The sequence below is a fragment of the Trichoderma breve genome, chromosome 6, assembly GCF_028502605.1.
Source record: "Trichoderma breve strain T069 chromosome 6, whole genome shotgun sequence".
Classification (NCBI taxonomy): domain Eukaryota; kingdom Fungi; phylum Ascomycota; class Sordariomycetes; order Hypocreales; family Hypocreaceae; genus Trichoderma; species Trichoderma breve.
Genome location: NC_079237.1, coordinates 2818056 through 2846013, shown reverse-complemented (window position 1 = coordinate 2846013; position 27958 = coordinate 2818056). Strand labels below are relative to the sequence as shown.

The 27958-nt window shown below is 52.2% G+C and overlaps 11 protein-coding genes across 11 annotated transcripts; 3 read left to right on the top strand and 8 right to left on the bottom strand.

Annotated features, from left to right (window-relative positions):
- Positions 1–93: 93 nt before the first annotated feature.
- T069G_09793 (FAD binding domain-containing protein) lies at positions 94–1932 on the bottom strand (the record flags this gene model as incomplete). Its single annotated transcript, XM_056177003.1, has 2 exons — positions 94–1380; positions 1438–1932. 2 exons carry the CDS (start codon positions 1930–1932, stop codon positions 94–96), a joined length of 1782 nt encoding a protein of 593 aa, XP_056025481.1.
- Positions 1933–5202: 3270 nt separating this feature from the next.
- On the bottom strand, positions 5203–7312 carry T069G_09792 (glycosyl transferase family 8 domain-containing protein; the record flags this gene model as incomplete). The annotated part of the gene is made up of 8 exons (XM_056177002.1): positions 5203–5307; positions 5362–5454; positions 5529–6087; positions 6156–6214; positions 6279–6863; positions 7017–7123; positions 7178–7205; positions 7274–7312. 8 exons carry the CDS (start codon positions 7310–7312, stop codon positions 5203–5205), a joined length of 1575 nt encoding a protein of 524 aa, XP_056025480.1.
- Positions 7313–9849: 2537 nt separating this feature from the next.
- On the bottom strand, positions 9850–10215 carry T069G_09791 (dimerization domain of zinc transporter domain-containing protein; the record flags this gene model as incomplete). The annotated part of the gene is made up of 1 exon (XM_056177001.1): positions 9850–10215. One exon carries the CDS (start codon positions 10213–10215, stop codon positions 9850–9852), a length of 366 nt encoding a protein of 121 aa, XP_056025479.1.
- A 2311-nt stretch (positions 10216–12526) lies between these two features.
- On the bottom strand, positions 12527–13482 carry T069G_09790 (serine aminopeptidase, s33 domain-containing protein; the record flags this gene model as incomplete). The annotated part of the gene is made up of 2 exons (XM_056177000.1): positions 12527–13348; positions 13420–13482. The coding sequence occupies 2 exons, from the start codon at positions 13480–13482 to the stop codon at positions 12527–12529; spliced, it is 885 nt and encodes a 294-aa protein (XP_056025478.1).
- An 832-nt stretch (positions 13483–14314) lies between these two features.
- Positions 14315–16759, bottom strand: T069G_09789 (ABC transporter transmembrane region domain-containing protein; the record flags this gene model as incomplete). The annotated part of the gene is made up of 1 exon (XM_056176999.1): positions 14315–16759. One exon carries the CDS (start codon positions 16757–16759, stop codon positions 14315–14317), a length of 2445 nt encoding a protein of 814 aa, XP_056025477.1.
- A 698-nt stretch (positions 16760–17457) lies between these two features.
- On the bottom strand, positions 17458–18877 carry T069G_09788 (RNA polymerase II-binding domain-containing protein; the record flags this gene model as incomplete). Its single annotated transcript, XM_056176998.1, has 4 exons — positions 17458–18266; positions 18317–18517; positions 18613–18704; positions 18780–18877. 4 exons carry the CDS (start codon positions 18875–18877, stop codon positions 17458–17460), a joined length of 1200 nt encoding a protein of 399 aa, XP_056025476.1.
- Positions 18878–19541: 664 nt separating this feature from the next.
- T069G_09787 (clathrin light chain domain-containing protein) lies at positions 19542–20367 on the top strand (the record flags this gene model as incomplete). Its single annotated transcript, XM_056176997.1, has 3 exons — positions 19542–19584; positions 19641–19852; positions 19912–20367. The coding sequence occupies 3 exons, from the start codon at positions 19542–19544 to the stop codon at positions 20365–20367; spliced, it is 711 nt and encodes a 236-aa protein (XP_056025475.1).
- Positions 20368–20738: 371 nt separating this feature from the next.
- On the bottom strand, positions 20739–21186 carry T069G_09786 (cytochrome c oxidase subunit VII domain-containing protein; the record flags this gene model as incomplete). Its single annotated transcript, XM_056176996.1, has 4 exons — positions 20739–20800; positions 20853–20913; positions 20968–21052; positions 21182–21186. The coding sequence occupies 4 exons, from the start codon at positions 21184–21186 to the stop codon at positions 20739–20741; spliced, it is 213 nt and encodes a 70-aa protein (XP_056025474.1).
- A 421-nt stretch (positions 21187–21607) lies between these two features.
- T069G_09785 (uncharacterized protein) lies at positions 21608–24043 on the top strand (the record flags this gene model as incomplete). The annotated part of the gene is made up of 1 exon (XM_056176995.1): positions 21608–24043. One exon carries the CDS (start codon positions 21608–21610, stop codon positions 24041–24043), a length of 2436 nt encoding a protein of 811 aa, XP_056025473.1.
- Positions 24044–24467: 424 nt separating this feature from the next.
- T069G_09784 (SNARE domain-containing protein) lies at positions 24468–25706 on the bottom strand (the record flags this gene model as incomplete). The annotated part of the gene is made up of 4 exons (XM_056176994.1): positions 24468–24937; positions 25063–25505; positions 25578–25598; positions 25684–25706. The coding sequence occupies 4 exons, from the start codon at positions 25704–25706 to the stop codon at positions 24468–24470; spliced, it is 957 nt and encodes a 318-aa protein (XP_056025472.1).
- Positions 25707–26573: 867 nt separating this feature from the next.
- On the top strand, positions 26574–27544 carry T069G_09783 (EF hand domain-containing protein; the record flags this gene model as incomplete). Its single annotated transcript, XM_056176993.1, has 7 exons — positions 26574–26576; positions 26695–26751; positions 26817–26832; positions 26988–27113; positions 27175–27245; positions 27307–27448; positions 27510–27544. The coding sequence occupies 7 exons, from the start codon at positions 26574–26576 to the stop codon at positions 27542–27544; spliced, it is 450 nt and encodes a 149-aa protein (XP_056025471.1).
- Between the last annotated feature and the right edge of the window lie 414 nt (positions 27545–27958).

Genomic DNA, 27958 nt, shown 5'->3' with positions numbered 1-27958 from the left:
GGCGCTCGACGGCGCCTGGAAAGATTAGTAAATGAAGAGGAAAAAAGAGGTAAAATGTCAAGAATGAGGCCAAGCCATCAGCGATAGAACCATCTACCACGTCTCGGCAATGTACTGGCCAGCCTCCTTCTTGAGCTGCCAGAAGTTGCGCGCCTCCTCACGCTCCAGGTTGCCCTTGGCCATGGCGACGTCCACAAGGGCCTCTTCGACGCCCTCGCCCATGCCCTTGGAGCTACCGCAGACAAAGATGCGGCCGTCGACGGTGTTGATGATGCTCCACACGAGGTCGGCCTGGTGTCGCACTTCCTCCTGCACGTATCGGCCCTCGCCGCGCCGGCTCTGCACCACGCGCTTGACCTCCTCCTCGTGGACGCCCCATTCGCCGCTGTAAATCTCGTCCAGCAGCGAATCTCGGATGCCCTGCAGCACCCACACCTTGTTGGCGCAGTTGGCCTGCTTCAGGCGTCGCTGCACGAACCCTCGGAACGGGGCAATACCCACGCCGGCTCCGATCAGGAGCATCGGACCCTCGGCGTTGAACTGCTTGGCCAGGGGGTTCGCCATCAGGCCCTTGAACATGGGGATGTAAAACTCCGTCTTCTCCCCGGCCTCCTGCGCCTTGATGAACTTCCGGGCCTGTCGCTCAAAGAAGCCGGACCCCACACCGGTGCGAGATCCCTCACGCCAGTCTCCAGTCTCATGAACTGTGACGGCGATTTCAATCAGGCGGTGCTGCTTCTGGTCGCCCCTCTGGAACGAGTCGTGCGGGTCATTAGAGAGAGAGTAGAAGCGCGGCATGAGCTGCTGTAGGGTCGACAGCAGGTCATCCAGAGGAGGGTGAGAGCTGGGGAAGGCGTGCAGCAACTGGGAAATGCTAATGCTAGGACCAGATCGGAAGTCGCAGAAAGCGCCTTGTCCCTCTGCAGCGCAAAGGAAGCTGAGAATCTTCTTTTCGTTGTCGGCGGTAGCATGCTCGGCGAGCACCCGCAGCAGACCCTTTGTAGGGGGATAGGACTGGAGGTCTGCGCACCAGGTGAGCAGGTCTCGGCGGGTAGTGACCAGCTCGCGCGGCTTATCGTCTCCCCAGACGGTGGGCCAGCGGCCCTTGGTTGTCTTCAACAAGACAGGCTTATCCCGGAGGAAGCGAGGCACCATTAGGGCGTCCAGAACATCGTCCACAACGGCATTGGAGTTGGGGGCAACGACACCAATGGCACCGCCGACCCTGAAGTCGGTGTCTTCCTCCTCAGGATAATCTGTGATATCCAGGTCAAAGTGATATGTGCGCTTTTCGGCACCAGCCTTGGTCAGCTCGCGGGCCGTGTGGATCTTGGCGGCATACACATTATAAGGAGGGTGAGGCTGAACGAATCGCGGGGGCTGAATAGCCGTATCCACGGTTCTGAACTTTTCAAGAGGAATCTTGCTCAAGCTCGCGCTGTCGACGACCTCGCCGTCTCGCTCCAGAGAAATGGCAGAATCCGTGGGCGAGGACGGGCTCGCGGCCTTGGGGACTGAGGCAAAAGATATTATCTTTTCCGGGAGGTCGACAATCTTGGTTAGGACCGTCGGGATGTCGCCAATCTTGAGGCCGAGGGACCGATACGCCTCGTTATCGGGGAGGGCAACCTTTTCGTATTCAATGCCGGCCGGCCTCGCGCCGCCCATCAAGCAGCAGCCGCCGCCGCAGCAGCGAGTAACAAACTCGGCGGTCGTCTCGCCGGTGATGCGCTGGATATCACGGGCACTCTGGGCAATCAATCTTGTGGAGGCGCGTCGCTGGCGAGGCTGCACAGGTCGAAGCAGCTCTTCCTGGTCGTCTGACTCGTCCGAGTAGGTCAACGAGGGGGCTATAGACTCTGCCTTTGGCGTTGTGGGAATTGCCTCGGCAGCCCCGAGGGACAGGTTCTGCACCCGCACAGACTGCATCATTTCTGTTGTCTTTTGTCTTTTTGTGTTATATTCTCAACGATCGAATGAAGAGTTTCGAGAGTCGGAAAGTCGAAAGAGGAGGCGAAAGATAATAAAAAAAGCCGTAGGAATTGAAAGAGTAGTCCTTCGGGCAAATCCGCCAAGGTAGTACCAGCAAACCGGAACGAGGCAAAATGAAACTAAAAGACCGGAGCAAGGGAGATTGACGAAGATAGGAGATGCAGCGCCCCGACGAATTGGATCTCACGGGCTTTGCTGAGTCGTACGAGGAATGGGTTGATGTCGGAAAGGTTAAAGACGAAGGAGAGATGGGGAGGGAAAAGCGAGTACGGCTACCCGAGGGTTCTCTGGCCGCTTTAGGTCTGTTCTGCTGGGGGAACTGGGGACAACTTGAGCCGAGAAGCCACACACATTTTGTCTCTCCAGTTATTTATCTGATCCATGCCAATTCGCGACCCCAACATCGGCCGTCTACGGAGCCTCAGACCCGCTATTGCCTTGGCCCAGCTTCATTCAACGTGCTTGGGATTTGACTGAATCGAGACCAAAATGGGAGGAAAAGTCTTTGTCCGGTCGCCCCCGATGCGCTGATTGGCTGACAGGGGGCTGAGTCTGGAGTCTGGGCTCCGATGACTGGAGCCACGGGCAGCGCCACCATGATCTAATGATGAACGCTGATTGATTGATTTGATTGAATGAGTGAGATTGATTAGGTAGGCTATTGGGCTGATTGATAAAAATTTACCAATGCTAACGCACGGGGGGCGCTTTCAATGGGGGTGCACAAGCAAGCAGTACGAGTATGCAGCCAAGCAACACAGTGGGAAACGACGAGACATGCGCCATCCGAGCCTCATTGCCGGGGGGTCACACGCCTTATCAATCAATGACGGCATTCATTCTGTGTCGCTGCACCCGATGCTTTTTGACATTCCAAGAAACATGCACGCCCGTGCTCGCCCAAGAAGTATGTGCTGTAGGTCGTATTACTGTACCTTTCGTATTACTGTACGCACCCGCATGATGGGAAAAAACGCTCATCAGCAATTACCCTTGGCTGAGCAAATCTGGCATCATCACCAGAAAAAAATGGAAGAGTTGCTCCGCGACAAGCCGGGGGCTGCTTGCTATTGTACTCGTACAGCACATGTTGCGCCGCTCCCGGGCCCGCCACCCCCCAATCCTTGCCTTGTCCTCAACAACGCTGCGTCTTTTAAATTTGTCTTTTCTACTGTTCCCCGGAAAATCAATTAGACGTACGGAGTATATAGCATTATGAATTATTACAGGTATTCTGTCAGCTCACAGTAATAAAATAGCTCTACTCAAAGCTGTTCCATCATCACCAGTAGCAAACTCAATCCAAGTCACCAAACCCCCTCCCTTGCTCAAGCCCAACGCCCTCGAATACAGTATCAAACTAGTAGCAAAATTCTGTCCTTCGTGTTCCATTTTGTGGTGCCTCCCCAGTTTGCGTTACGCCAATCAACTCCTCGTTTGCGCCATTCCATTCCCAACCAAACAGCTGCCACCAAACTAGATGAGACAAGAGCAAGGGTCTTGTGGGCAATCCATCTCCCCCTCCTCTCTCTCCCCAAGAAAAAAAAAAAATTATCAGATCCATCTTATCAATCCCATCTAATCTCCCCTTTTGCGGAGCTGTTATGTACTTTGATTCATACCCCCCGATTTCGGTCGTCCGCAGCGCCGAGCCGAATTCCCAGCAGTTTTCTGTCCAGAGAGCCATTCTGTCACATGTGATGGCTGTCATGTATGTACCGTCGATGCCCATCTTACCCTCCCTTTTCCCGCTTGGCTGTCGGGTAGCAAAGCCAATCGAAAGTAAAAGGAGCAATGGCAAGCATTCCATCAGCAAACTGTCGTGCCGCATGGATTCTAGCCCCATGTAGTGATTACTGTGTGCATGGTGCATGTCAAGCAGCTGTAGATCAAAGAAAAGAAAGTGAAAATGGGAGAAGAAAAGCCGAGGAATAGCTTGCTTGGACGGACGCACAATGCCGTCGGTGAAGAAATCTTGACTCGTGTTACTCCGTGCTGTGTCACTCTACCAGCAAAAGTGACTGATCCCGTGTCTCAGCGATCTCCCCGATAATCTAATCTCCCCATCTGATAAGATCCTGTTGAACCTGGTCGTCCATCAGGTACACACTCCGTCTTTTCCGGTGCCCCCCGTGCTAACGGAATCCATGAACAGCCCAATCCAACAAACCCGGCTAGCCAAATCTCTGCTTTGGCCAATTTCCGAGATCGAGCCACTCCCTCGTTCTGGATGAGCCGAGTTTGCCCCCCCTTGCTCTGGCAAGCTTATTTCCCGTCCTAAGCTCTCCCCGTGGTGGCGTGACATTTCTCTTTCTTCTAACCGGGCTTCCAGAAAGCGAATACCAGGGGCGTTACGAATACGAGCAGCTGGATCATACCTCGGGATGAGAAACATATTGCAGAAATGCTTTTTGCCTGTTAGAAGTCTGTAGATCAAACATTAGCAAGTCCATATCTGATGATCCTAATACTACTCCCTCCTCTCATTTAACCATTTCAACGGATACGTTGTACCCAATGAGGCGGTGCAGCTGCTGTCCTCTACCCTCCATTCTTACCACATCCTTCTCCTTGTGATACAGAACCGAGGATAAAGCGACTGCGTCTTCTGACACTTCCGGTGCCTATTACCTATTGGCCATGCTATGTATGGCAACGCATCTGTAGCGAGTCTGGTACACCGATGAACCGGCATCATGTGACATTTCTGTCGTCCATCAATAATAATAAAACCAGCTCAGCAACCTCAAAACAGACAACTCAAAAGGCAAAAAGGGGGTTCAGCACCCATCAAACAGTTTAACATATAAATGTATGTATATGTAATACGGTAAAGGTATGAAGGAAAATTGAAAAAAAAAAAGGGACACAAATGAAAATGCTGACAAGCTCAACGCCACGCTCTGCACAGCACGCGATGAAAAGGTAAACTCGACAAATACCACTAAATGACGAGGCTGATGCAGTCGCTATGCAGAGAGGGGTAGTCGTAAAGAAGAAGAAAAGAGAAAAATCAAGAATTATGCCCGTGAAGAAGAAATCCAAGGTATAAATAAAACCTCCCCCCTTTTTGCTTTCACTTTTCCCAACCAATACGCAAGTCCGATACATGTCGTTCCGCCTTCGTTACTGTTGTCGTGGTTTCTTTTCGTTTTCCAATCTTTTTTTCTTTTTTTTATTAAAGCTTTTTTACTTTCTTTGTCCTTGGCGTCATGACTTGCCAGCTTCTTCTTCATTCATCTTGCGCTCCAGACTCCTGGTTGCTGCCGCCGCTGTTCCCTTGACAGGCCGCGGACTCAGCACGACAGGAGTTGACTGCGCTATCCGAGTTTGGGATTCAGCAGACTTGGTCGATGCGTCTTGACTCGCTCCTCCTGGTACGCCCCCCTTGTCTCCCCCCAGCTTGCGCAATAGTATCGCCGACTGCTGTTGAGCGAGCTTCTCTAACTGCGCAGTGGGATCCTTGACATGAAACTCCACGTCAGCCACCCAGCATTTGTAGTCTATTTAGCTGCCTTAGCTTGATTAGTACGTACCCATTCGGACTGTGACGGCACGCCCACAGCTTCCGGCAGCGCTTTGCCAGCGGCATCGCGTCCCCGGGGAACTGGTGCCGGTGTGACCGGCAGGCTGGGCCGTTCCGCCTCAGTGGGGAAGTCAGTAACCTTGAAGGGACGCTGGATCTCTTCCTGCTCATCATCTTCGTCGTCATTCTCCTCTCCTTCCTTGCCCCGGCTACTTGATCGGTGGCGCTTCTCGACGGCGTCCGCATACTTGGAGATGCCGGGGACCTCGTCCCAGGCATTACCACGCGAGTATGTTGTCCAGGATGCTGTTCCGGCCTCGCTCTTGTTGTCCGACGCTTTTGAAACGGGTGACTTCGGAGGCGACTTTGTCACTGATGAACGACCAGTCGACTTGGCAGCAGTAGGGCCTGAGCGGGAGGCACCCTGTGGCTGCAGCTCCGGCTCATCACCGTAGAAAGATCTCGTAGCCTTGGGCTGGTTGGCCTCCCAGGGGAAGATCTGACGGGGCGTCTGTTGGAAGTTTCCTCCTTGTGGTGTGTCGAACTTTGTGTCGGCCAGAGAGGCGTTCCTAAATTGAACCGAGTTAGCTCTATGCACTACTTATGTTAACAGGTTGGATATGGACCATGGCCTTACTTTTGAGACTCGTAAGCTTGGTTGTAGTTACCACTGCCGTTGGCAAGCTGAGAAATCTCCTAAAAATTGTGCGTTAGCTACTTACATTCTTGTTCGTAGTCATTGTATTTGTCGGAAACTCACCTTCTCGCGGTAGTGGCGATCATAGACTGCCCACCATCTGCCAACCATTTCATCATAAGCAGAGCTTCCGTATGAAGCATTGCGGCCGGCCTTCCATGGCTTGTCAGGTCCAATGAAGTGAACCATGTTAATGCTGGACTGGAAGTGACGGTAGGCGGGGAGGTATTGGTAGTGTGCAGAGGGGGTGACGTTGTAGGTAAAGGGCAGACGGTGGAAGTTGTTCTTGAAGTAGGTGTTGAGGAGACCCTGATCGGCACCGTCAAAGGAGATGCCCCTCTCGGCCAGGCCAACCATGGCGTGGTAGTCGCCGTTGTTGGGCGTCAGGGCCATGACACCGGTGTTGAAGATGTCGGGCCAACCGATATCAGGGGAGGCCGCAAAGGCGTGTGGGAGGTCGAAGAGCTCATCGGGAGCTCGGTAGGCGACGACATCGGCGTCGATGTAGACAATTCGGGAGAACTGCGTCTGCTTCCACAGGTTGATCTTGGTAAAGGCAGAGTGCAGATCGGCACGGTTCATGAGGTAGAGGTTGGCAGGCTTGTCATTGCGGATTCGAGGCACAGGCAAGACATAGTCGTAGACGGTCTAATTCCCGCACAAAGAGGAGAGAGGCCAACAAGTCAGCAGATGATTCGTCTTGGATGTATGTGCGTATGTTTGTATATATGGAGGTATGCACATCCATGCATATATCTCTACACAATGTACGGATAGGGCTTCCTGCTTTGAACAACATACCTTGAGCTGAACAATGGCATCAGCAGTCACGCCGTCGAGGGTGACCAGGACCGCGAGCTTCTTGGAGGTGCCGGCATCGCGCAGAGAGTGGGCAAGAACCAGGGCACCTAGAGAATGAGTTAGCGACAGCATTGCGAGAGCTTCGATCAGGGCCAACATACCAGGAAGATAGGCATCGTTCAACAGAAGCTGTAGGCCATAGGCAACAATGTTAGCTTGCTATCCTTTGACCATCTGGACCAGCCAGGAGCACGAACCGTAGCATAGGCATGCTCGCCCCAGCTTGGATCAGCCATGATTGCGTATATGTGGAGCTAGTGACAGCTTGGAAAAGGCAGCAAGAGAGGGATTAAAACGCGGCGTCTGGCAAAACAGGCTCACAAAAAACAGACGACGAGCGAGCTTTACGGAGGAAGAAAAGCAGAGGGGGAATGCGAAAACAGCTTCTGGAGCGGGACGGGGGCGCGGTAGAAATAAAGAAAAAAAGAGTTGGGAGGCAACTTTATGGTGATGGAGGTTGGAATTGGGTACGGAGCTTGCCCGGTACAGTACAGTACATGCGTCTGTCCAATGGCAAAAATAGGAATGGATGGAAGATGGGTGGCGTTCGTCGAGGTACTAGCCATTGGGCTGGCGCTACTTTCTGTCGTCGATGGATCGAGGCTTTCCACGCTTGCTGTCATGGATCGACGATGTACCCCCAAGCTTGGGCGCAGTACAGTAACCTCAATTGAGTGACTGTCCAGAGCTGTCCGTTGCCCTGTCCTATCACTTCAACCTGCTATCAGCTTAGTTCGTTCCCTGTGGCACCGCTGGCCATCGGGCTAATACGGGGCCTAAGGACCTTACCCGGGCCCAGCTCTGGCTGATGGCGGCCGGCGTGCAGCATGGCGTGCAAGCGAACCAGCATGCAGATGCAGACACGATGCGGCGCACATCAGGCAAATGTCATGCACGCCGCCACCCATCATGTCTGTCTGCTGTATCATGTATGTGTATGTACATCAAAACCCCTCGTGCAGTGCCCCTCCGAGGGGAAAAAACAGCCCCTCCAAAAGAAACCCCTCCAAAAACCCCTCCAGCTCGTCTCAGCCAACCAACCACGTGCTGGCGAACTCGCTCGTCTTTCATCCTCATAGCGAGCTCATCTTTTTCGTATCGAATCCATTCCCAATAAAAAACATCGAAGCGGTCAGCAACTCATTCAAGGCTAATGAATCAATAGCGGCCCCGTTTGGATAAGAAACAAAACCAAGATCAGCACCAAGGTGGTAGTAGATGCCTAACCAAGGCAAACCCCGGAGCCAGCAAAAACACCGGGACGTCCAGATTGTCCCTGATTAGATACGGGCCAGCGCCACCACGACGGAAGCCAATTTACATACGAAACTAGCACCCAAGCTTCCAATGCGTCACCTTTTATGCACATCCCGGCCTCGCCATAGGCCAATGGTCCCCAACAGCGAAAATTTTTATTTCTCTCACCACCGCTGCCGCGCATGCAGGCTCGCATCTGGCCTTGCATGAACAAGGAAGAGGGAAAGTGGAAGAAGAGAGGGAAAAAACGCTCGCAGCTCGGTCTTCCTTGACCACTCTCCTCTCCCGCCCCCCTTCGTTTTTTCTGGATCCCTTCGAGTTAGCAGCAGAAATGGCTCCGCAGTTGGGAATCATTGCTTCTTCCTGCCTCTCGGTTTTTGCAGATAAATAGAAATCGAGGCCCAACGCGCGCAGTCCGTCGGGCTCACTCGCAGCAAAACTGGTTATCAGTTCCATGCAAATGCGCGCAATTCGGCCGCGGCCGCTCCTCATCACGTACAGGACATGCTTGCCTTCCCGCCGTCCTGATTAGCTAGCCCAGCCAACGGGGCCCATTTCCGATGTACTGCGAGGCTGCACCGGCGAAGAGAGAGGAGGCTTGTCTTTTGCCTCCTCACGCCATTGGGAACTTCTTCAACGTCGGGCCGTTAATACTTTATTACATGGCCAACGTCGTATCTGGCCGCCGTCCTGTCAATGGCCTCTTTTCACTATCAGCCAGCCCCCTTTCGCTTTTGACCCCTCCTTTGGCCCGTGGCCTGTTTTGCTGTCTGCCTGCGAGACCATCCGGGTAATGGAACGGCCAATTGATACCTAAGCCGTCTCAACAGTTTTTGAATGTCGGGCAGAATGCTCCCATCAGCTTCCGTATTCCGTTGGTAGAACGCGTCTCGACAGTGCCCTAGGGATGGGGCCCGGGAGCTGCAGCTTTCGAGTATACCCAAACGACACCCACCTTTTTGCGAATAAATAGCTCTCCACTTCGTCTCTTTGATGAAGCTTCCTCCTTGCCAACGATCCAGATGCTCCGTAGTTCTCCACTATGCTCGTTCCCCCGCACCTTGGAATTGCAAAAGAGCTGCCTTGAGCATCCATCTGGCACCGTAATGGTAAAGAGGAAGACGAGGATGGTTGCTTCTGCGAGACAAGCAATGCTTCCCAACGACGCGGCTTTTACATGTGATTTCTGACAATGCTGCAAGGTAAAAAGTCTAGCCAACTTCGCATGGCCAATATATTCGAGCTACTGTACTATACGGGCATTCCAATTGTGCCCCCTCCATCCTTTGCCCCTCTTTGTAAGAGCTAGGATGCCGAATTAATACTTTGTAATATTCCAAAAAGTGATACGATACTAACGCGTCAATGACTCCATTGCATGCTCTCTTCCTTTAATAATGAAACAACTACAGAAATGGGAAAGCGAGAGCAAGCACCAAACAGAAAAAAGCCTCTCTCATGCACGGTTGCATGAATACATGCATCCTGTGGCTCCAAATCTCTCATATAACCAGCATCAAATGTCCTTCTTGTAGGCGTGCTCGGGCTTGTGAGTGGTCTCGTAGTCAATATGAACGTAGGCCCGCTCAACGTCGGGCAAACTCTCTAGCTTGAACTGCAGCTCTTCGGCCACATCGTGCGTCTCCTGGAGCGTCCGCGTCGGGTCCATGACAATGTCCACTTCAGCAATCAGCCGCGGGCCCGAGTGGTAGACTCGCACCGTATCAATGCCTTCAACGACTTCCGAGTGGGTCAAGCACACGTATGTGATGAGCTGCTGCATGTCTAGAGGCGCAACAACACCCACAAGCAGCAGGAACTCGTTAAAGGCAGTATACAACCAGATGCTGGACGTCAAGAGAGACAAGAGAATGGCGCCCATTGGGTCAATCCACCACTCCAGCTTTGCACCACCCACCGATGTCAAGATACCAAAGCCGTTGACGAGCAGGTCGTTGCGGTGATCCTGCCACAGAATGTTCACCTGGCTATATTTATCCTTGAGAGACCAGCAATACAAGAAGAGGGCGAACTTGGTCGCAAACGCCGCGCAAACGGAGATGACCGAGGGGAGATGGAACTTCTTCTCGCTATCACCGCTTGCCAGTTCCTTTGCTGAGAAGGCGATGATGATGAGGGCTACAGAGCTCATGAGGAAGCAGAAGACAATGTTGCCCACTGTCTCGAGCCGTGCCTTGCCGGCAGGAAAGCGTCGCGGATCGACGCTGCGAATGGCGCGGTTTGACAGGATCAGAGCGAGGGTGCTGAGCGGGTCAAAAATAGCATCGGCCATGGTTGTGAAGAGGGACAGAGAGCCGGACGTAATGGCCGCGTAGAGCTGAAGGGCCGTGAGGACAATGTTGGCCGCGAGCGAGCCATAGATGGCAATCTTAAACTTGAGCTTGTCTTCTCCCTGCTCGATGCGGGCTTCCTCTCGATGGTCCTCAACCGACTTAAGCATCCGTTCGATGGTGGCATTTTGGTTTTCGTAGAAGCCGCGGAGTTTGCGGTGGTCGCTTTTGGGCGCGTACTTTTTGGCCCCGTTGGCAGCGTCCCTCTTACGAGATGAATTGGCCTTGATCTGGTCGAGGTCCGAGTCGGTTTTGTAAGAAAAGGATAGCCCGTAAGGATCGCTCTCGGCCGACAGACGCGGGACGCGAGAGCTGCGACCCGCGGTGGACTGCCTCTCTACGTCTGCGCTTGTGAAGTGGTGGCGCTCTACTGCATCGTGATCGGCCACCTCAACGGCCTCAACGCCCGTGCTAGAAGCATCATGAACAGCAGGCGATTTCGAGCTGCTGCGGCTAGAGGACGGCGGCTGTAGACGCTGGAGGTTGAAGACGTTGGGGTGGTGAGTGATGGTGTTGCTTGCGTCGGGCGTCATGATGAATGATTCCAGGGGTGATGAATCGGGCGATGCCGTTACTCAATTGCCACCGAAAGCCTGGAGAAGACAACCAAGAGTTGCTGGCTACTAATACTTCGGGGTGTTGAGTATTATCCCAATTCACCGGTACGTCCGAAGGAGACGCGAGTTCGGCGTGGGGGGTTTCGCTTCGCCACGCAAGGAGGCCTCGTAGAAAGTCTTGGCTGACCAGGGATCTTCAAGCCTCAACAGATCAGTGCTGATCAAGGACAAACGAATGTCCAAGACGCTACAGCGAGAGGATCGATGGCCCCCGAGATTTGATGATGAAAAGGCAAGCCAGATCGAGATAAAGTAAGCTTGATTGATGCCAGGGGCACAGAGTAGAAATTTGACGATACGGGCCGATAGCTGCTGTGGAGAGCTCGCAAATAAAGGGACTCAAAGCTATTGCGGGATCGGTGGGCGTGGGGGCTTCGGGCCAAGCAAGGAGATAAGCTGAGGGTAATAAAACGAACAAGATGGTCGGGTTACTGCACTTCAGCGGTTGATTGATGCTCCCTCGTCCTAAGTATGGGGTTGAGCATTGATGGGGGAGAAAATTGAGCTTATGCGGGATGGAGCATGTTGCTGGCTGTAGGAAAGCACCGCTGGAATTGCTCCTGCTCTCTCACCAACGACCAAGGACGCGAACGGATCAACCAACGTGGTCGCCATTGTGTGCTTCGTAGGTACGGAGAACATGTTTGCACACGGCATATTACTAAGCTCTGAGCCCAGAGAAGTGCCTGTAAGTGCGTTGGGAACAAGACGGGTAATTTGAACTCTAACACGCAATACGGCGATGAGGCAGAACGCGCAAAAAGCCAGAGTTGTCACATATAAAGTAACACGGTAGACGGTTTAAAAATAACATGCTTAAGTGCAGCGGGAGCATCTAGATCTTAAATGGAATCTCGATCAAAGTCTGGCAGCGGCTCTTCGGGCGACTCCGGAACCATCCAGGTTCCCCAGCGGCGGCTCAAATTCGCCGACCCACGCCTGCGTATCAGCCCATTTGCTGCAGAGTCTTCCTTTATCACATCGATATGATTAGCTGCTGCAGCTGCTATCTTGCATGAATCGTTGAAAAAAAGGACAGGAACAGAAGCTGCATTAATACGTCGAGAGGTAGATTATTATAAGGTATGTAAGGGGTACATGTAGACACTTGGCTGCATCTCAGCGTAAGCAGCCAAAGTTGATCAACTATCCTAAAAAAGAAAAAAGAAAAAAGGGAGGAAACACCATCATGCAAGCCTCAAAACAACAAAGCCGGTGAACCCCCTTACAGCTTCGGTTCGATTTTAGATCGCTTCAGGATCCAGTCAATAACGTCCTTTGTGTACTCGTCCTTGCAGTGGTCCGCGTGAAGCTGGTGATATGCGCCTTCATACGACTTGGTCTCTCTGTCCTCAACCGCCGCCTGCTCATTGACAAACTTGACAGCCGCATCATAGCTGCAAGTCATGTCGTTTGTGCCGTGCGTCAGTAAGATGGATTTCACATCACCACCCAGCTTCACTCCCCCAGATGAAAGCAACGCCGTACGATCCAGCAGCGACGCCAGGCCCTCCAGCGTGCCGGTGTTGTGGCACAGCTCGTCGTTCCTGATGGACTCGACGACTTCCGGATCGCGACTCAGGTGCTCCGGCGGAACCACATGCTTGAGCTGATGCCGCGGCAGCAATCGCCCAACCAACCTCCCCAGAACAACCTTGACCACGCTGGGCTCCTCGCCCTTGGAGAAGCCGATGAAGGGAGCCTCGAGGATCCAGCCCCGGATCTGAGCCACCAGCTGCCGGTGCTTCGCATCTCCCGCAAGAGTAAGAACCTCGCCGCCGCCCATGGAGTGGCCCATGACAAACACCGGCACGTCCGACGGCAGCTTCTCTTGGATGAAGGCGACAATGTCGGCGACGACCTGCGCGGTTGGGCCGGTGAGACCCTTCTCCGCGGGCCGATTCACGCTGCGGCCCCAGCCGCGCTGGTCCCATGAAAACACCTGGATGCCATGCTCAGCGAGCTTGGGGAAGAAGTCGTTGTAGCGGTTGATGTGCTCGCTGAAGCCGTGGACGAAGATGAGCTTGGCGACAACAGGACCCGTCGGCTGGGGACGGCATTAGCATTGAGACACAGCATCACATGTGAAAATAGTTTGACGCAAAAGGGAGAACGAACCGTCCACGTCTTGGTGTAGAGGCTTGCGTCGCCCGCCTTGAATGTCCCTTCAGTAGTTGTCATGGCTGATTTGAACGATATTTCACTGGTATTAAAAAAAATTAAAACAGCTGGGGTACAGGGCTCGCTCTTAAAGCCAACAGATGCAGGACAAAGACGGATCGCAAGCTGAGCTGTAACAGCATGAGACGCGCTGGAGTGCAGCCCCTATGGCAGCTCTAGTGCCTATTGCAAGGGTCCAGGTATCCAATTAGCGGTCCACGGGTCTTTTTAGTGGGGCCCCGGGTAGATCCCAGCCCGAGTTTCCTCGGTAGAAGCCTTCAATGGACGTCGTCTTACCCTCTACAGCAATCTGATGGTTATAATCTGCAGGGCGTCTTGTAAGTTGAGTATTCCGTATATACCCGTATATATATCAGCCACTAATTGAAATTACTCCCTCGAGTGATTGTGAATAATCGGGGTGTAGGAGCAGGAAAAGAGCGATTGAAGCACTCCGAGACCGTGTTAGTAATTCCATCCTCAATATAATCGACAAAGCAAGCACATAGCCAAAGATGAAATTTCATATTCTCTCAACTCCCTTTTATGCCCTCCTCAGATATAATACAAGTTCCACAGCCTGCTATCCTCAAGACATCGTCCTCCGAGGCACGAGTTTGAGCGGAGTTATTACTACAAGATCCATACCTAGTACTTATGGATGCCGCCATCCCAGGGGCATGCTGACCTCTATGTACAAAACATTTCGTTTTGCTCCTGATACACCAACCTTGCCGCCGAAAATACTTTACAAAATTTATCAATCAACAAATCATCTCCCCCCTCTTTGATGCATATATATGTTTTTTTTTTCTTTTCCTTTCCTTTCTTTAGACATCAATCGTGTATGCGCTCAAGGGCTTCTTCCTTTATCTTCTGATGGCAGAGCAGCCTTTTCTCTGTTCGCCTCTTCACCTTCGTCCACGAATCTCTCAGCGTCTTCATCTCTGGCAAGATCATCCTCAATCTCCTCAAATTCTGTAATGTGGGAAGTGGCCTCTGTGGATGGCCGCTTCTCCGGGATCTCGCCACCACTCATCTGCCACTCCATCAGTTTGCTAAAGGCGCTTTCTTTATCAGCAGCAAGCTTGACATAGCTGCCAATTTCAGCCACCTTTCCGTCCTTGTTCAGCACAATGATGAGATCGGACCTCTTGATCGTAGACAGTCGGTGCGCAATGGATATAGTGGTGTTGTGTCCGCGGAGCAGCCCCGCAAGAGCTTCATTTACCAATGTCTCGGACTCTGCATCCAGAGCTGAAGTGGCCTCGTCAAGAATCAAAATATCAGGGTCCTTGAGCAGTGCCCTAGCAATGGCAATGCGCTGCTTTTGACCGCCGGAAAGCTGGGATCCTCGGGCGCCGACCTGTGTTTCAAGGCCTTCAGGCAGATCACTGATAAATGTGCAGTTTGCTCTCCTGGCTGCCGAAATAATTTCCGCGCGACTTGCATGTGGCCTGCCATATGCGATGTTTTCAGCAATGGTGCCTGAGAACAGTACGGGCTCTTGAGACACAACACCAATGCGCCGTCTCAGCGACTTGATGTTCATTGTTGAGACATCGACACCGTTGATGGTAATAGATCCGGATGTAGGGTTGTAGAATCGCAAGAGCAATGACGCAACTGTCGATTTGCCGCCTCCTGATGGCCCAACGACGCAGACATTGCTACCAGACGCAATTTCGAAATCCAAGCCGTTGAAAATCTTCACTGCAGGCCTGGTTGGGTAGGCAAAATGAACGTCGGAAAATCGAATGGTGCCCTGAGCTGACTTAACGGGGGATCCGACCGTCTGGTGAATGGTGGGTTTCCGATCCTGTAATTCGAACAATCGACTTGCGGCACCAACGCCCTTCATGAGTTCTGAGTAGAAGCCTGAGAGACCAAACAGACTGGAGCCCGCAAATGCAGTATACATCATGAAAGAAGTCAAATCTCCCAGAGACATGGCACCGGACCTCACCAAATTCCCACCGACAACTAACATGGCCAGAATCGTCATGTTACCAGCCCAGCCCGTTGAAGCGAAGAAGGTTGCAGCAATGAGGGACTCCTTTTTGCCAAGAGCAAAGATCCTGCGGACCTGTCTGTTGTACCGCCCAACTTCTTGAACCTCTCCAACAAATGCCTGGCTGGTCTTGATATTTCCAAGTCGTTCTTCCGCAATCTTTGTCAAGGTACCGAGATTTTTCTGTATCGACCTGCTCACATTTCGAATCGCTCGTCCGTAAAAGAAGGCGCCAATAGCAATGGGTGGGAACATGAGACACAAGATGCCGGTAAGTTTGGCACTCGTCCAGATCATGATTGCGAATCCAGCACCGCCGCTGAAGATTGCTCGAAGTCCATCACTCAGGTTGGAAGTAATTGATTTGCCAACAATGACGGAATCGGAACCAAGTCGTGAGATGAGATCACCAACTCGATTGGCGTCGAAAAATTCAGCATCTTGAACATAGGTTTTCCTGTAAAGCTGGGATCGTAATCTGGCGACGACTCTCTCTCCGATGATACGCAGCAGAATGACTCGTCCAAAGCTGGTCATGGCTCCGAGTGTGAGAACGCCACCAAGGGCCATGAAAAACTGGTTCAAGGAGAGACCAAAGATGTTAACATCATCGATGTTGCCCTTTGTCGAGATATCCAAGATGCGACCAACGGAAAATGGTATCAACATGGTAACACCAGAAGAGATCATGAGGAAGAAGAAAGCCAGGCCCAACCACCGAGCCTCGGGCTTGGCAATCGAGAGCAACCTCCATATTTCCTTAAAGCCAGCCTTCGACTTGGGCGTGCCCTCTTTAGATAACCTAGCAGATAGATTGACTTGCGCCGCATTGGCTGCCCGTTCGCTTTTCTGAAATTCCTGGTTGGCTTCGTCCTCATCCGTGTCCTTTGTCTGCCTTGTAGGCTCCAGCGTTTGCCGAGTCGCATTTCCGGTATTTGATTGGACTTCCCGCGCAGCGAAAGACGTGCTGGAGAATTGGCGAGCTAGTTGCAGTATGCGTCCATGGCCCGAGGTTGACAGGCCTCCAGTGGCCGAATGCGATAGAGACTGAGTTTGTTGTACCTGAGATAGACGTAGCGACCCAGCCAGCGTATGGAAGCCGGCAGGGGTGAAAGAGGGCAGATTGCGCGAACCAGAAATCGACGGGCGAAGGAAATGCGGCTGCTGCAGCAGAGATTCGGGCTTCGGGAAGTGTTGCGACAGAGCTCGACTCGAGACTGCAGATTCTTGCGAGCTGCTGGCTGCTAGCCTGGCAGGCAGCGCTCGTCGCAGCGCCCCGGCATTCATGGTAACCGAGGGGACGCCCAGCGGTTCAGCATCGAATTGCTGGGAGCCGGTCGGAGAGAAAAGCCGTGGTCGGTGCTGAAGCGGTGATGTGATCCGGCAGCGTTGTAGAGGAGAGGAGGGAAGAAGAGGCGGATGGGAAAAAGATTTCCAATTACCTAGCACACTGCTGAACTAGGAGGTTCCGTCATAGTCGCGGCATTTACAGCTGAAAGCGCTGAAAGCTGCTGCATGCGCAAGGCGGCAACTCTAAAGCGCCCTAGTTAGTGGACATAGCTCGGCCGAAGGTCGGCCTAACATGGATTTGCTTGAGCTCCGGACTCCGTACGGGCATGGCGCCGAGCTGCAAGGTCCGAGTCCCGAAGCACGACTTGCAGGGAGCACGTCTGTACTTGTATCCTATATTTACAATCTTAGGCACACACCAAAGTACTGCGACTAGACATGATGCTTTGAATTGAACTGAGCCGTGTACTGCCTTTAGTCATGTCCCCAGTATTGAAGAACCCCTGCATCGTACATTCCATACACAACCCTAACAAACTCAAATCCTATGCTGAGAATGAAAATACAACTGGAAGCATGCGCCGTAGAAAGCCAAACCACTACTACCTAAAGGCTAGGATATAGCTCGTTCCGTATAGTCAGTTTCTATCTCGAAGAAGCAACCCAACAAGCCCTGCCCAGAATCCTCAATCAAATCAAATGTCACCGCCTTCCTTCAGCATATCTGCAACTTCGGCATCTATTTCGCCATCGTTTCCGAGGTCGGGAAAGTCGCCGTCGTCCACTCGTCGCCTTTTATTGGACCCGTTGGTTGATATGGGGAGCGACTGAGTGTATGTTGAGGCCTTGGCGGAGGAAAGTTCAGTTGCTGGGACGTCCTCCAAGGGCTTGACGTCTTCGTCTTCGTCATAGCCGATGCTCTCTGGTCTAGTGTCCTCAAAGTCATCGTCCATGCCTGGCGGTGTTAGAGCCTCCATCTCTGGCCGATCAAGCTCAGCGGGAGGGCCCCCAGATTCCCCTTCTGCATGTGCTCCGTTGCTATCTGCAGGTCCGAGTGCTCTCATGATAGCCACCTCAACCTGCTGCTTCTTATCTTCAATCTCTCGTTTGCGGCCCGACAGCTCGGAAGCTGCATTCTTTTCATTTTCCAAGGCCGCTCTGTTTGAGTCCAGCATCTTTTCCAGTCCCGAGATTAAACTCTCTCGAGCCTTGACGCACTCAGCTACCGCACTCTCAGCGCTCGCAAGTGTCTTGAGCAACCCATTGAGGCGAGCCGCGTAGACAGGCGCCGACGGGGCGGGTACTGTGGGATCGACTTGTTTTTCGTACTCTTGGTTTGCGGAAGCGATGGTCGTCTTTAATGGCACGCTCAGCTTGGTGACCGTCTGATGAGCAGACACAAGGGGCGTGAATTCTGAAGGCACAGAGGCAGCAGCAGATGATCCAAATGGGGAACCTCCGAATCCGGGCTTAACGGATCCGCGAGCTTTATCCAACTCTGTTCCTGGAATTAGCATCCATTCATAACCGAAAAGAAACTGCAAAGGCACATACCACTTAGACGCGACTCTATAGCAGCCTGAATCGGTGCCTCGAAAATAGCTCTGTCTTTCCAGACGTCAATGACACGTCGCAGTTTGCCCTGAATCTCAGCTGGCGCTCCTTTGTAGGCTACTGCGGCTGCTTCTGCTATAACCGGGGAGAAGGCGATGATAAAGTCCTCCTTATGGCGGATTCTAGACTGCTGCGCAACCTCTTTCCACAAAGTGTTAGCATCCGTCGTTGCTTGAGCATGCGGTATATCCTTATTGAAAGAGAAAAGGCGTATATAATGGCTGTGGAATGCATACCGTTCGCGAGGTAAACCAGGCTCAGTCGTTTCGTGCTAGATGAATCTTTCAGTCGCTGCATCCAGAGCGCCACCGTGCGATCTGCGTGCCGTCTGAAAGCATTGTCTTGATCAGTACCTCTGTCACATTCAGTGTAGAGTTGCTCATCTTCAATAGGGGTTGCTTACCTATGAAACATTATCCATTGGGCTGCTGTTGCAATGCTGTCATGGCTCTCATTCAATGCTGACAGACGCGCCAGCACCGAATCGTCGTTGTACGCCATTATTACGATGCTTGGCCCTTGATTGCAGTTGGTGTATGAGGCCGAGGCAAATGCACACACGGCGTTCCACCGCTTGATTCTACGGGCGACGTGCCTTATTGGAGTAGATAGGCCTTGCGACGCGATGGAAAAGGTCTACAGCAAGCAGTGGATCTTGGCCTTGGAGCTCCAGCTGCAAGCTTGCGATCAGCTAGTGGAAGTGCAATTGAGGCAGATCAGGCCCAAGTCAGGAGACAAAGTGTTGACTGTCAAATCAACAGCCCAACACAGAGGAGGCAAGGAAAAACTAAAAATGGTCGTGGGCAAAGGAGTATCAACTAATAGCATCCAACATCAAAGGAAGAAACTTTGACGAGAGCTGGAGGCTTGGGCGATACCTAGTAGGTCCGTCGAAAGACCGGATAAGTGCAAATGCTAGCGGGCTTGTACCGCATTATGCAATATTTTAGCGCAGAGCTGCGTCTCACGTTGCCTCACCGCCCGGCAGAACATGGTAGCAGTAACCAGGGACAACAGGGAACAGATGGTCACTGCTAGCGACCTCGTTGCGCAAGCTGAGCAAGACCAACCTTACACACTCCTTTGTCTGGATTTGCGATTCGCGCTCTGCTCTGGTCACGATCTTCTTCTTTTACGATTAAAGTTTCTTCTACGATAATTCAACATGGCTGACCGATTCCCCTCGCTCGAGGACTTCGATTCCGGAGGTAAGCTCCTGAACGGACACAACCAACCTTGATCCAAGTTAACCACTGCCTGTCAGCGCAAACCGATATCAAGGAAGTTTCCGACGAGCCCACTGCCGAAGACTTTCTCGCCAGAGAAAAGGCGCTCCTTGGCGATGATGCGAACCAGTTCACGACAAGTGATGACGCAAACGCTTTGGCCGACGCTGGTGGAGATCTCCTAGGTGAAAGCAACGCCGCGGCATCGACCTTTGAGTCCCAATTTCCAGACCTTGCCAGTCCAACTGCTGTGGGTATACTTCGAGCATTCAAACGAATTCCGGGGCGCTAACAAGGGTCGTCATTCAGGGCTTGGCTGGAGTGGATGGAAACATCATGACCGGCCCGTCTGTAAGCTACAACTCGGGTTACCAGTCATACGCTGTCGATGAGGAGGAGCCGGAAGTCATCAAGCAGTGGCGCGAGGCCCGTGATGCGCAGATTGCAAAGAGATCCGAGCAATTCGCCGCTCAGCGAGAGGAAACGATACAGGAAGCTCAACGGAACATTGATGACTTCTATGACAACTACAACTCCAAGAAAGAGAAGGGCATTGCGCAGACACGCAAAGAGGCCGAGGAATTCCTTGCCAGCCGGGAGGATACGGTTTCTGGTGGCACAAGCTGGGACCGCATTGCTAAGCTCGTGGACGTCAGCGGAAAGGGGGCCAAGGGCGGAGCCGCCGGATCTGGCAAAGAGCGTTTCCGTGAAATGCTGGTGAGCCTGCGCAAAGACGAGAAGGCTCCTGGTGCAACGGGCTACTAATACCCGGTGGACTGAGCTTTACAACCAATATAGTGGCATTGCAGTGCCTGGGCAACGGAGGGCCGGAAATCTGACATGCGGTACATTTGATTTGCGTTTTTTTTCTCTACCACGAAAGAATCGGAGTGGCACAATGAATTACTGGCTACGCATAATTGAACAAGGAAAAGAAAAACATGAATAAACACACGTTAGACGAACGCGAACAGCAACATGGGTGACCCAATCAATCAATGCAGCGAGACATATGAGACGGACTGACAAATCCTATATTTACTGTCTATAAGACTTTAAACTCATACATGCCCCCAATCTTGCATTTGACGCAAGTTGGGGTAACTCAATTGGCTCGTCCCATAGATACCGGTACTTTAATCCTTGCTGAACCAGGTGTTGTGGCCGGCAACCTTTCGGCTGGCAGCATACAGGGTAGCTATGACTCTTTTAGCTTTGCGTTCTGTAGCCTATTTGATCAATCAACTCACCTCCGAAACCTCCCCAGAGGGCGACGAGGTAGGGGGCCATGTACCAGTTGCTTCGGGGGTTCTGTCGCCTGCGTTAGTATAGCTCGGAGGTTCGTGATCGCTAATTCGTGCGTACAATCTTCCACAGGCGGGTGTGAGCCTTGTACGCAGCCTGGTAGAAGCGCTGGTTCTCCGTCACCCTGTTCTTGGCGTCGATCATACTATGGCACGGCGTCAGTCGAGGTTCTCTCCAAGCTATGCGCATCCATCGGGAAAACCCTGCGGAACTCGTCGGCAGGCGAGCAGCAATTGGGCGCTTTCGCGTGTGTCGGTTGGCGAGAGGAGCTTACCCCATTTTGGCGGTTGAAAATGAAGATGCGTGTCGGTCTTCGGTTTGAAAAGTGCTTCGTGGTGGAGTGATCTTGTAGTCGGGATGTCAGAAGAAGCCTTGGTTAGAGAAATGAGGCCATATTCTAGCTCAAAAGTGGGTAGCTAGATGACTCAGCAACCGGCCCATCTGCAGCGCACAAAGTGGAAGTGGGATGGGTTGAGGTACGTACCTCCAAGGTTATAGCTCGGGGAACCGCCAATTACAAGCGCTGGTGCGAATATCACGGCCTAGTAGAGTAAAAAGTGAAGCCTTGCCATCTCCAGCCCTGCAGCTGCGGCACAGCGTCTTTGATGGCATCTTGACACCCGACGATACGCAACAGTTGAACGGCTGAATGCGGTGATATGCCTCAGAAGTTGGCGGCTGGCTGGAGACAATCCCAGGAATGCGAGGAGCCGTAAAATTTACACAGAATCGGCCACCATCGACTCGAATTCCAACCAACATTTCGCATGCGCCGTCCACAAGGCTACGACACTATTCCCAGCACTTCACTGCCCTAGCTCGCCTATCTATTACTCCAAGAAAAGGACGTATTCTTCATCAAGCTCCTAGATTCACCCCTGGAAGCTCTGGTTGGAATCAATGGCGAGCACTCTCTGCTGGGAATCCGAGTTCCTTGCTGCAGCCATCAAGATGGAGAAAATACGGGAGTCTAGGGCAGGCGTGGCAACGACATGATGCATCTTTGGGCCTCCTATCATCGAACGAAGCCCTCGCAGCAAGAATTAACAAGAGTCTTCAAGACGCAGAGGTTGAAATCCAGCCCTACGATGCCGCCTCGTGGGAGGCTGTATGCGATATACTATCTGACAAGCATGGATCCGACGGAGTCTGGGCCGTTTTCCAGGCAATTTGGTACCAGGAGAAACATGATATAATCGCATTTAGCGATGCTGAGTCTCTGCGTGGTAGGATTTTGTCGGCAGCGCTGGGCTCGGACTCACGGCTGTCTGTGCTTTTCACTGCGGCCCAGCAACTGCTAGCACAGAACAGCTTCCAATGGCCCGATTTATACACGAGTGTTGTTCGCTTTTTCCTGGACCGTGGTGATTACGAAGAGGCAATTCGTTGGGATCAGCAGTTATCCCCCATCTTTCCACCCGGGGCGGATGAATTTGGAGCTTTACTGGCAACCTTTGCCATTAAGCCAACTCCTGAGATGCAAAGCACCTTGACAACGCTTTATGTGTCGAGCACCAACCGTCAACTATACGACCACATCATACCAGCTCTCTTTGCCTCAGGTCAGTCTAAGCTGGCCCGTACCTGGCGCAAAAAACTGGTCGTGTTCAAGGATGGTCCAATGACATCCAATTCTCGGCCGTTTCTTCTATTTCTTGCCAGCTACTATCCGCATATACAACTCACAGAGAGAGAATTAGCTGTTGCTGAGCTCAATCGCCAAGAACTAGCTGCTGAAGCTGACGATGATAAAACGTTCCCTGAGGTCGATAGGAAGAGAATCGATCGAAGAGGGACACACAGCGATGCTCTCGTTGCAAAATGGTTTGCCAGCACATGGACATCCGTGGAGTTTGCAATCAATTTCATATACAAGCTCGGAGTGCGCACGATTGGCCCTCGCTCTCTACAGTCTCTTGCGCTGCGAGACCCAGACGCCAAAGAAGTTGCGGCGCGTATAGACCAGGTCGAGAGGCTGGGGATCAGAATATCTCCTCAATCATATTGCAAGATCTTAGTTTCATTCGCAAGAAATGGGGCAGACGAGTTGCTGATGGATCTACTTCATTGCGACATCCACCCTGATGAATTTGAAGATATGGAAACTCGACACTCCCTTATGGCCGAGGCTGCGAGGACAGGGGATTGGAAGATGGAGCGACTCCTCCAGGGTATCGAATGGGCAATCGAGACTGGTCCGACATCTCGACGTCTCAATTCTTTGCTTAGAAGCGAGCTTTCTAAACGGAGTCTAGGCAAAGCGAAGGAGGTCCTTGATCGTATGGAAGCCCTAAAAATCAGCATGGCCCAAGCCAGTGCTACGGGACTCCTTAAGCGTGTTTTCTGGAAGCTCGACTCTCATCCTCCTCATCGATCACAACGATCTCTACCAAGAGATTATGGATTCATTGATTCTGATGACCCTGTTTTGGACCGAGCTCTCAACGTCATCCGGCGCATTTCGTGCCATGACGTAGCTATTCCTACGAGGTACTGGAAAACACTCCTCTACAAGCTGGGACGCTCAAGGCGTCTTGACGAACTCGACCAGCTGAGCTTGGAAATTATGCAATTTTACACTCCCCCTTACGGAGGGCTAGTTCCAGTGCATCGGGAAGACCTGCCAAAGCACTTTAACACTGATGAAAAGGAGTACATACCGGCAGACTTGCCATTTGTCCACCATCACCACCCCATTCGGCTGATATTCGATACTTCGCTACAACGCTCCATCGTGAGATGGGGATTCGACCAGACGTTGGCAACTAAGCCCCAGCCACCAACGTCTCTCACCCATTTACAGACTGCAAACTTTTCGCAATTCGATGTTGCCCGCGGAGTTCGCCTGTTGGCCACGCTGCGAGACCAGGGGGCCTTGATCGACACACAGGTAGTGCGCTCGAGCGTCATCTCTCGCATCGCTACTGGGATGGTACCCGGACGACCTCGACACCGAGCAAGAGACAGCGTCGAGTTCTCCATGGAGAGCCTGATGGGCCTGATTGAGAAGGCGTGGGGATCGGAAATGTTCCCTGACATGTCGAGAGTAAAGCAAGAAGTCGAAGCTCGGAAATCAAAGTTGTGGAACCAATACCCAAAATTAATTGACAAGACATTTGATAAAAACGGAACATGAGGGGAGCGATGGGAGCGAATAGCACTTGGATAGAATTTATTTTGGGGCACATGCAGGATTAAGCCCCGTTGTACAATATCTACAGAAACTTGTAAATAAGATCTAATCAAAACCGGTAACTCCAGGTGCATCATTGATTTACCCTGGGTAGCATTAATTCACTCCCTTGTTGATACAAATGATCAGGCAATATGACCATCAACCGCTTGTCAAAACGCCGCGCTGAGCCGCAGTTGTCGGGACAGAGGAGAGATGAAACTCGGCCTCTATCTTGACTGTAGCAGCATCTGTCCATACAACGCCGATTACCCTTCCACCTCTCTCCCCGCAATCTTTTTCTTCTTCTTTTTCTTCTTCTTCTTCTTCTTCTTCTTCTTCTTCTTCTTCTTCTTCTTCTTCTAAGCCTAGCTTAATCTCCCGCTATTTACTCCCTGTTCTTCTTCGGTTTCACCATAAGCAGAATGAATAGACCAGCAACCAATAGTATCAGTAAGAGGATAATTTTCCGCTTGATGTTCCGTTTCTGATAGCCCTCGGCTATTTTTAGCTCCTTATCCGCAGCCTTGACCTCTGTATTCATGCGCTCAACGTTGTAGTCGATTCGGTCCAGCATAGTGCCCTGGTCAATGATCATGGTCTGAAGATCGCGGAAAAGATCCGACAGCTCGATGATACCTTGTGCGATTTCCTCGATTTCCCGCTCGCGCTGGGCAATGGCGGCGTCGTTTGAGTGCAACGTCTTCTGCTGCATTGCGACTTGCAACGTATTTTGAGAAAAGGAGCGGTCGGCGTCGGATTCCTGGAGGGATGGGTCCATGTAGGAAGAGCCGGGCATTGGCGATGTCGGGCGATCGATGGGGCTAACGGCGCCGAGGCCTCCCATTCCGCGAAGTTCTAGAGAGTACACGATGTTAGCGTTATGCAGGTAAGGTCAGGGGGAACTGTATCGAGGTCAGGGGGAACAATATCGAGGTCAGGGGGAACAGTGTCGAGGTCAGGGGGATTGTGTCGAGGCTGACTCTTGAGATATGCGCTCTGCTTCTTTCGAAAGTTTGCGCTGGCTTCCTGGACCCTTGTGGCTAGGGATATCTGTATGTTTTTCCCCATGGTCTCCTCCGCTCTGCTGATGGTTCCTGATTGCGTTGATTCGCGGACCATGTGCTCAATCTTTTGAATCCGCTGATGGCACTGGTGGAAGCTCTTTGTAATCTCTTGGGTGAGTCTCTCGATCTGGACCTCTTCCCTCCTCTTGGCCTCGTCATCGTCAAATCCAGGGAGGACATGTGTCTGATGTAGCTTGTCCAGCCGCTGGCTCTTCGTGGCAATCTCAGCGAGCAGCTCCGTGATCTCGTCCGAAACGTCAGTCCATCGCGGAGGTAAAAGGTCCATCTCAATTACAGCGTCGCCATCATCTTCGAATGCGCCGCTCGACAGCAGCCCGCGCCGGTCCTCGGGCGCAAAGCTGCTTGTGGAGTATGCGTCCGAGAAGCCTCCGGAGGCATATTTGGATCGCTGATTGGGATGATGAGCGTACGACTGGCGGTAGGAGATGTAGCTACGGGGATTCCGGGTCAGGGTCAGATATGACAGTTCGAGATAAACGGATAGGTGTTCGCATGGAGTTATCGGGGCACACGTACAGGTTTGTGCGGTCGCGCCACATGGCGGACGCTGGGGGGGCGTCTGGAGGCCTGTCAGTCCGGGGAATGGATCAAGGATGAATTGGAAGCCTTGGATCTGGACGCAAGATTTCCGGGATTTCAGGTGATGACGGGCATTATCGAGTGCTGAGTATCGACATGCACCAATACCAATGTCGAAGCTGGTTGCATTACGACACTGCGCTAATCCTGGAGCAACGGTCTCGGCTGTTGCGCACTGGGCACTAGCTGAATACGAACAGATACGAGTGCAAGTTTCAGAGCTCCCACCAATGAAGCTGCAGCCTCACACGGTGTTCACACGTGTCAAGATACACTTCTCAGTGCTCGTACCTAGCACTAACACAGAGGCATATGATTTGATACTGTGATTGCAGCCTCCTCAATCTTGTCTGCAGGTCATTGGGTAGCTACAGCCTACAGATAGGTACCAGCACCAGTAACTGCGTGCCTGTGATCATGGCATCATGACTCTTCAGCTCCCGCCAGAACAGCGCCCAATGGCCTGTACAGTGCGAATGTCCCCGAGCCGCAACTTGCCCCCCCGAAACAGCCCCCATCCGATGTGTTACAAGGCCCTACTTGGTGCAGGTCCTACTAGAACTTCTAGGCACCATGGGATAGGCCGACCCAGTCCTAGCCCGCAGGATTAATACTGTATGCTGATTCTGCCTTACGGGGTCCCCTGACATTTATATCGTTGCTTTGTTCTCCCCACGTCAACGACACGACCACAAGCAAAAAAGCTCCCGCTTTCGCACAGGCGCATCCAACCTTGTCTTTATAAGTCGAGTCCCGGGATCTCTCCGACCTTTGGATTCTTCACTCTCTCTTTACGCTTTCTTTGCTCTCCATAACCCCCATTCACAATGGTAAGTGGCGCGCAGGTACCCTCGGTCGACTTGTCTCAGGCGCAACCCCGCGACCGTTGAGGGGCTACCCCCAAATTCTCAGGAGCTTTTGTGTGACTGACCCGCGAGCTCTCAACAGGCTGATTCTCTTACCGAAGAGCAGGTCTCTGAGTTCAAGGAGGCCTTCTCCCTCTTTGTGAGTCTTTACCTCGTTTCTGGTGGCAATTCGGACGGTTTGAGTGCTAACCCAGCTTGCTACAGGACAAGGACGGTGATGGTACGTAGCAGCGAGTGACGCGACACCACCCCTCTCCCCCTATTGCGAACAGGCACCGGAGCACCGAATGACTTGCTGCCGACCGATATTTACCTTGCCAACCCCTTTTCATGATATCTGAGCGAAGAAAAGAACTGACAGGCTTGACCCCGCAGGCCAGATCACCACCAAGGAGCTGGGCACCGTGATGCGCTCTCTCGGCCAGAACCCCTCCGAGTCAGAGCTGCAGGACATGATCAACGAGGTCGATGCCGACAACAACGGATCTATCGATTTCCCCGGTATGTCAAAAGTCAAAGTGTTGGGTCGTTGCCACATTCGAGCTAATACGGAGCGGTGTAGAATTCCTGACCATGATGGCACGAAAGATGAAGGACACTGATTCCGAGGAGGAGATCCGAGAGGCATTCAAGGTTTGTTTCCGGCACTAGTGTCTATTTTTATTTTACCATATTTGCTAACGTATGCGCTCAGGTCTTTGACCGCGACAACAACGGCTTCATCTCAGCCGCTGAGCTGCGTCATGTCATGACATCCATCGGCGAGAAGCTCACCGACGACGAGGTCGATGAGATGATTCGCGAGGCCGATCAGGACGGTGATGGCCGAATTGATTGTGAGTTTTATGGCGAGCATGAATGCGTTTGACAGAATATGAGCTAACGGTATATGCGTAGACAATGAGTTTGTCCAGCTTATGATGCAAAAATAAAGGATTGTGTCTGGAGTTATTTGCGACTAAGCCAACTGTTCAGCCATATTAGAGGCCATGAATATGGTTAATCCTTGCGGCGAGATCAAGGCGTTAGCACGCTCACAACCTGTTGTTTGAGAAAATCAATTAGTCGACTTTGTTCCTTTTAACTGCTGTCATGTCTACGCGCGATTTTCGAAATTGCTGGGATGTTGAGAGTCGTGATGTTAAGTTCTGGTAGCTGTCCAGGTAGATATAGGTACCCTGGACCTTTTTATGCATACTGTCAAATTCCCCAACACTTCTCTGTGATTACTTCTTGCAGTATGGTGATTTCAGTTGCGACCTGTTTCAGCAAAGGGGTATGCTCAGCGCATGGATTATGTGGACTGGAATCGATTCTATTTTACGTTCTATAAGCTACAACTGATC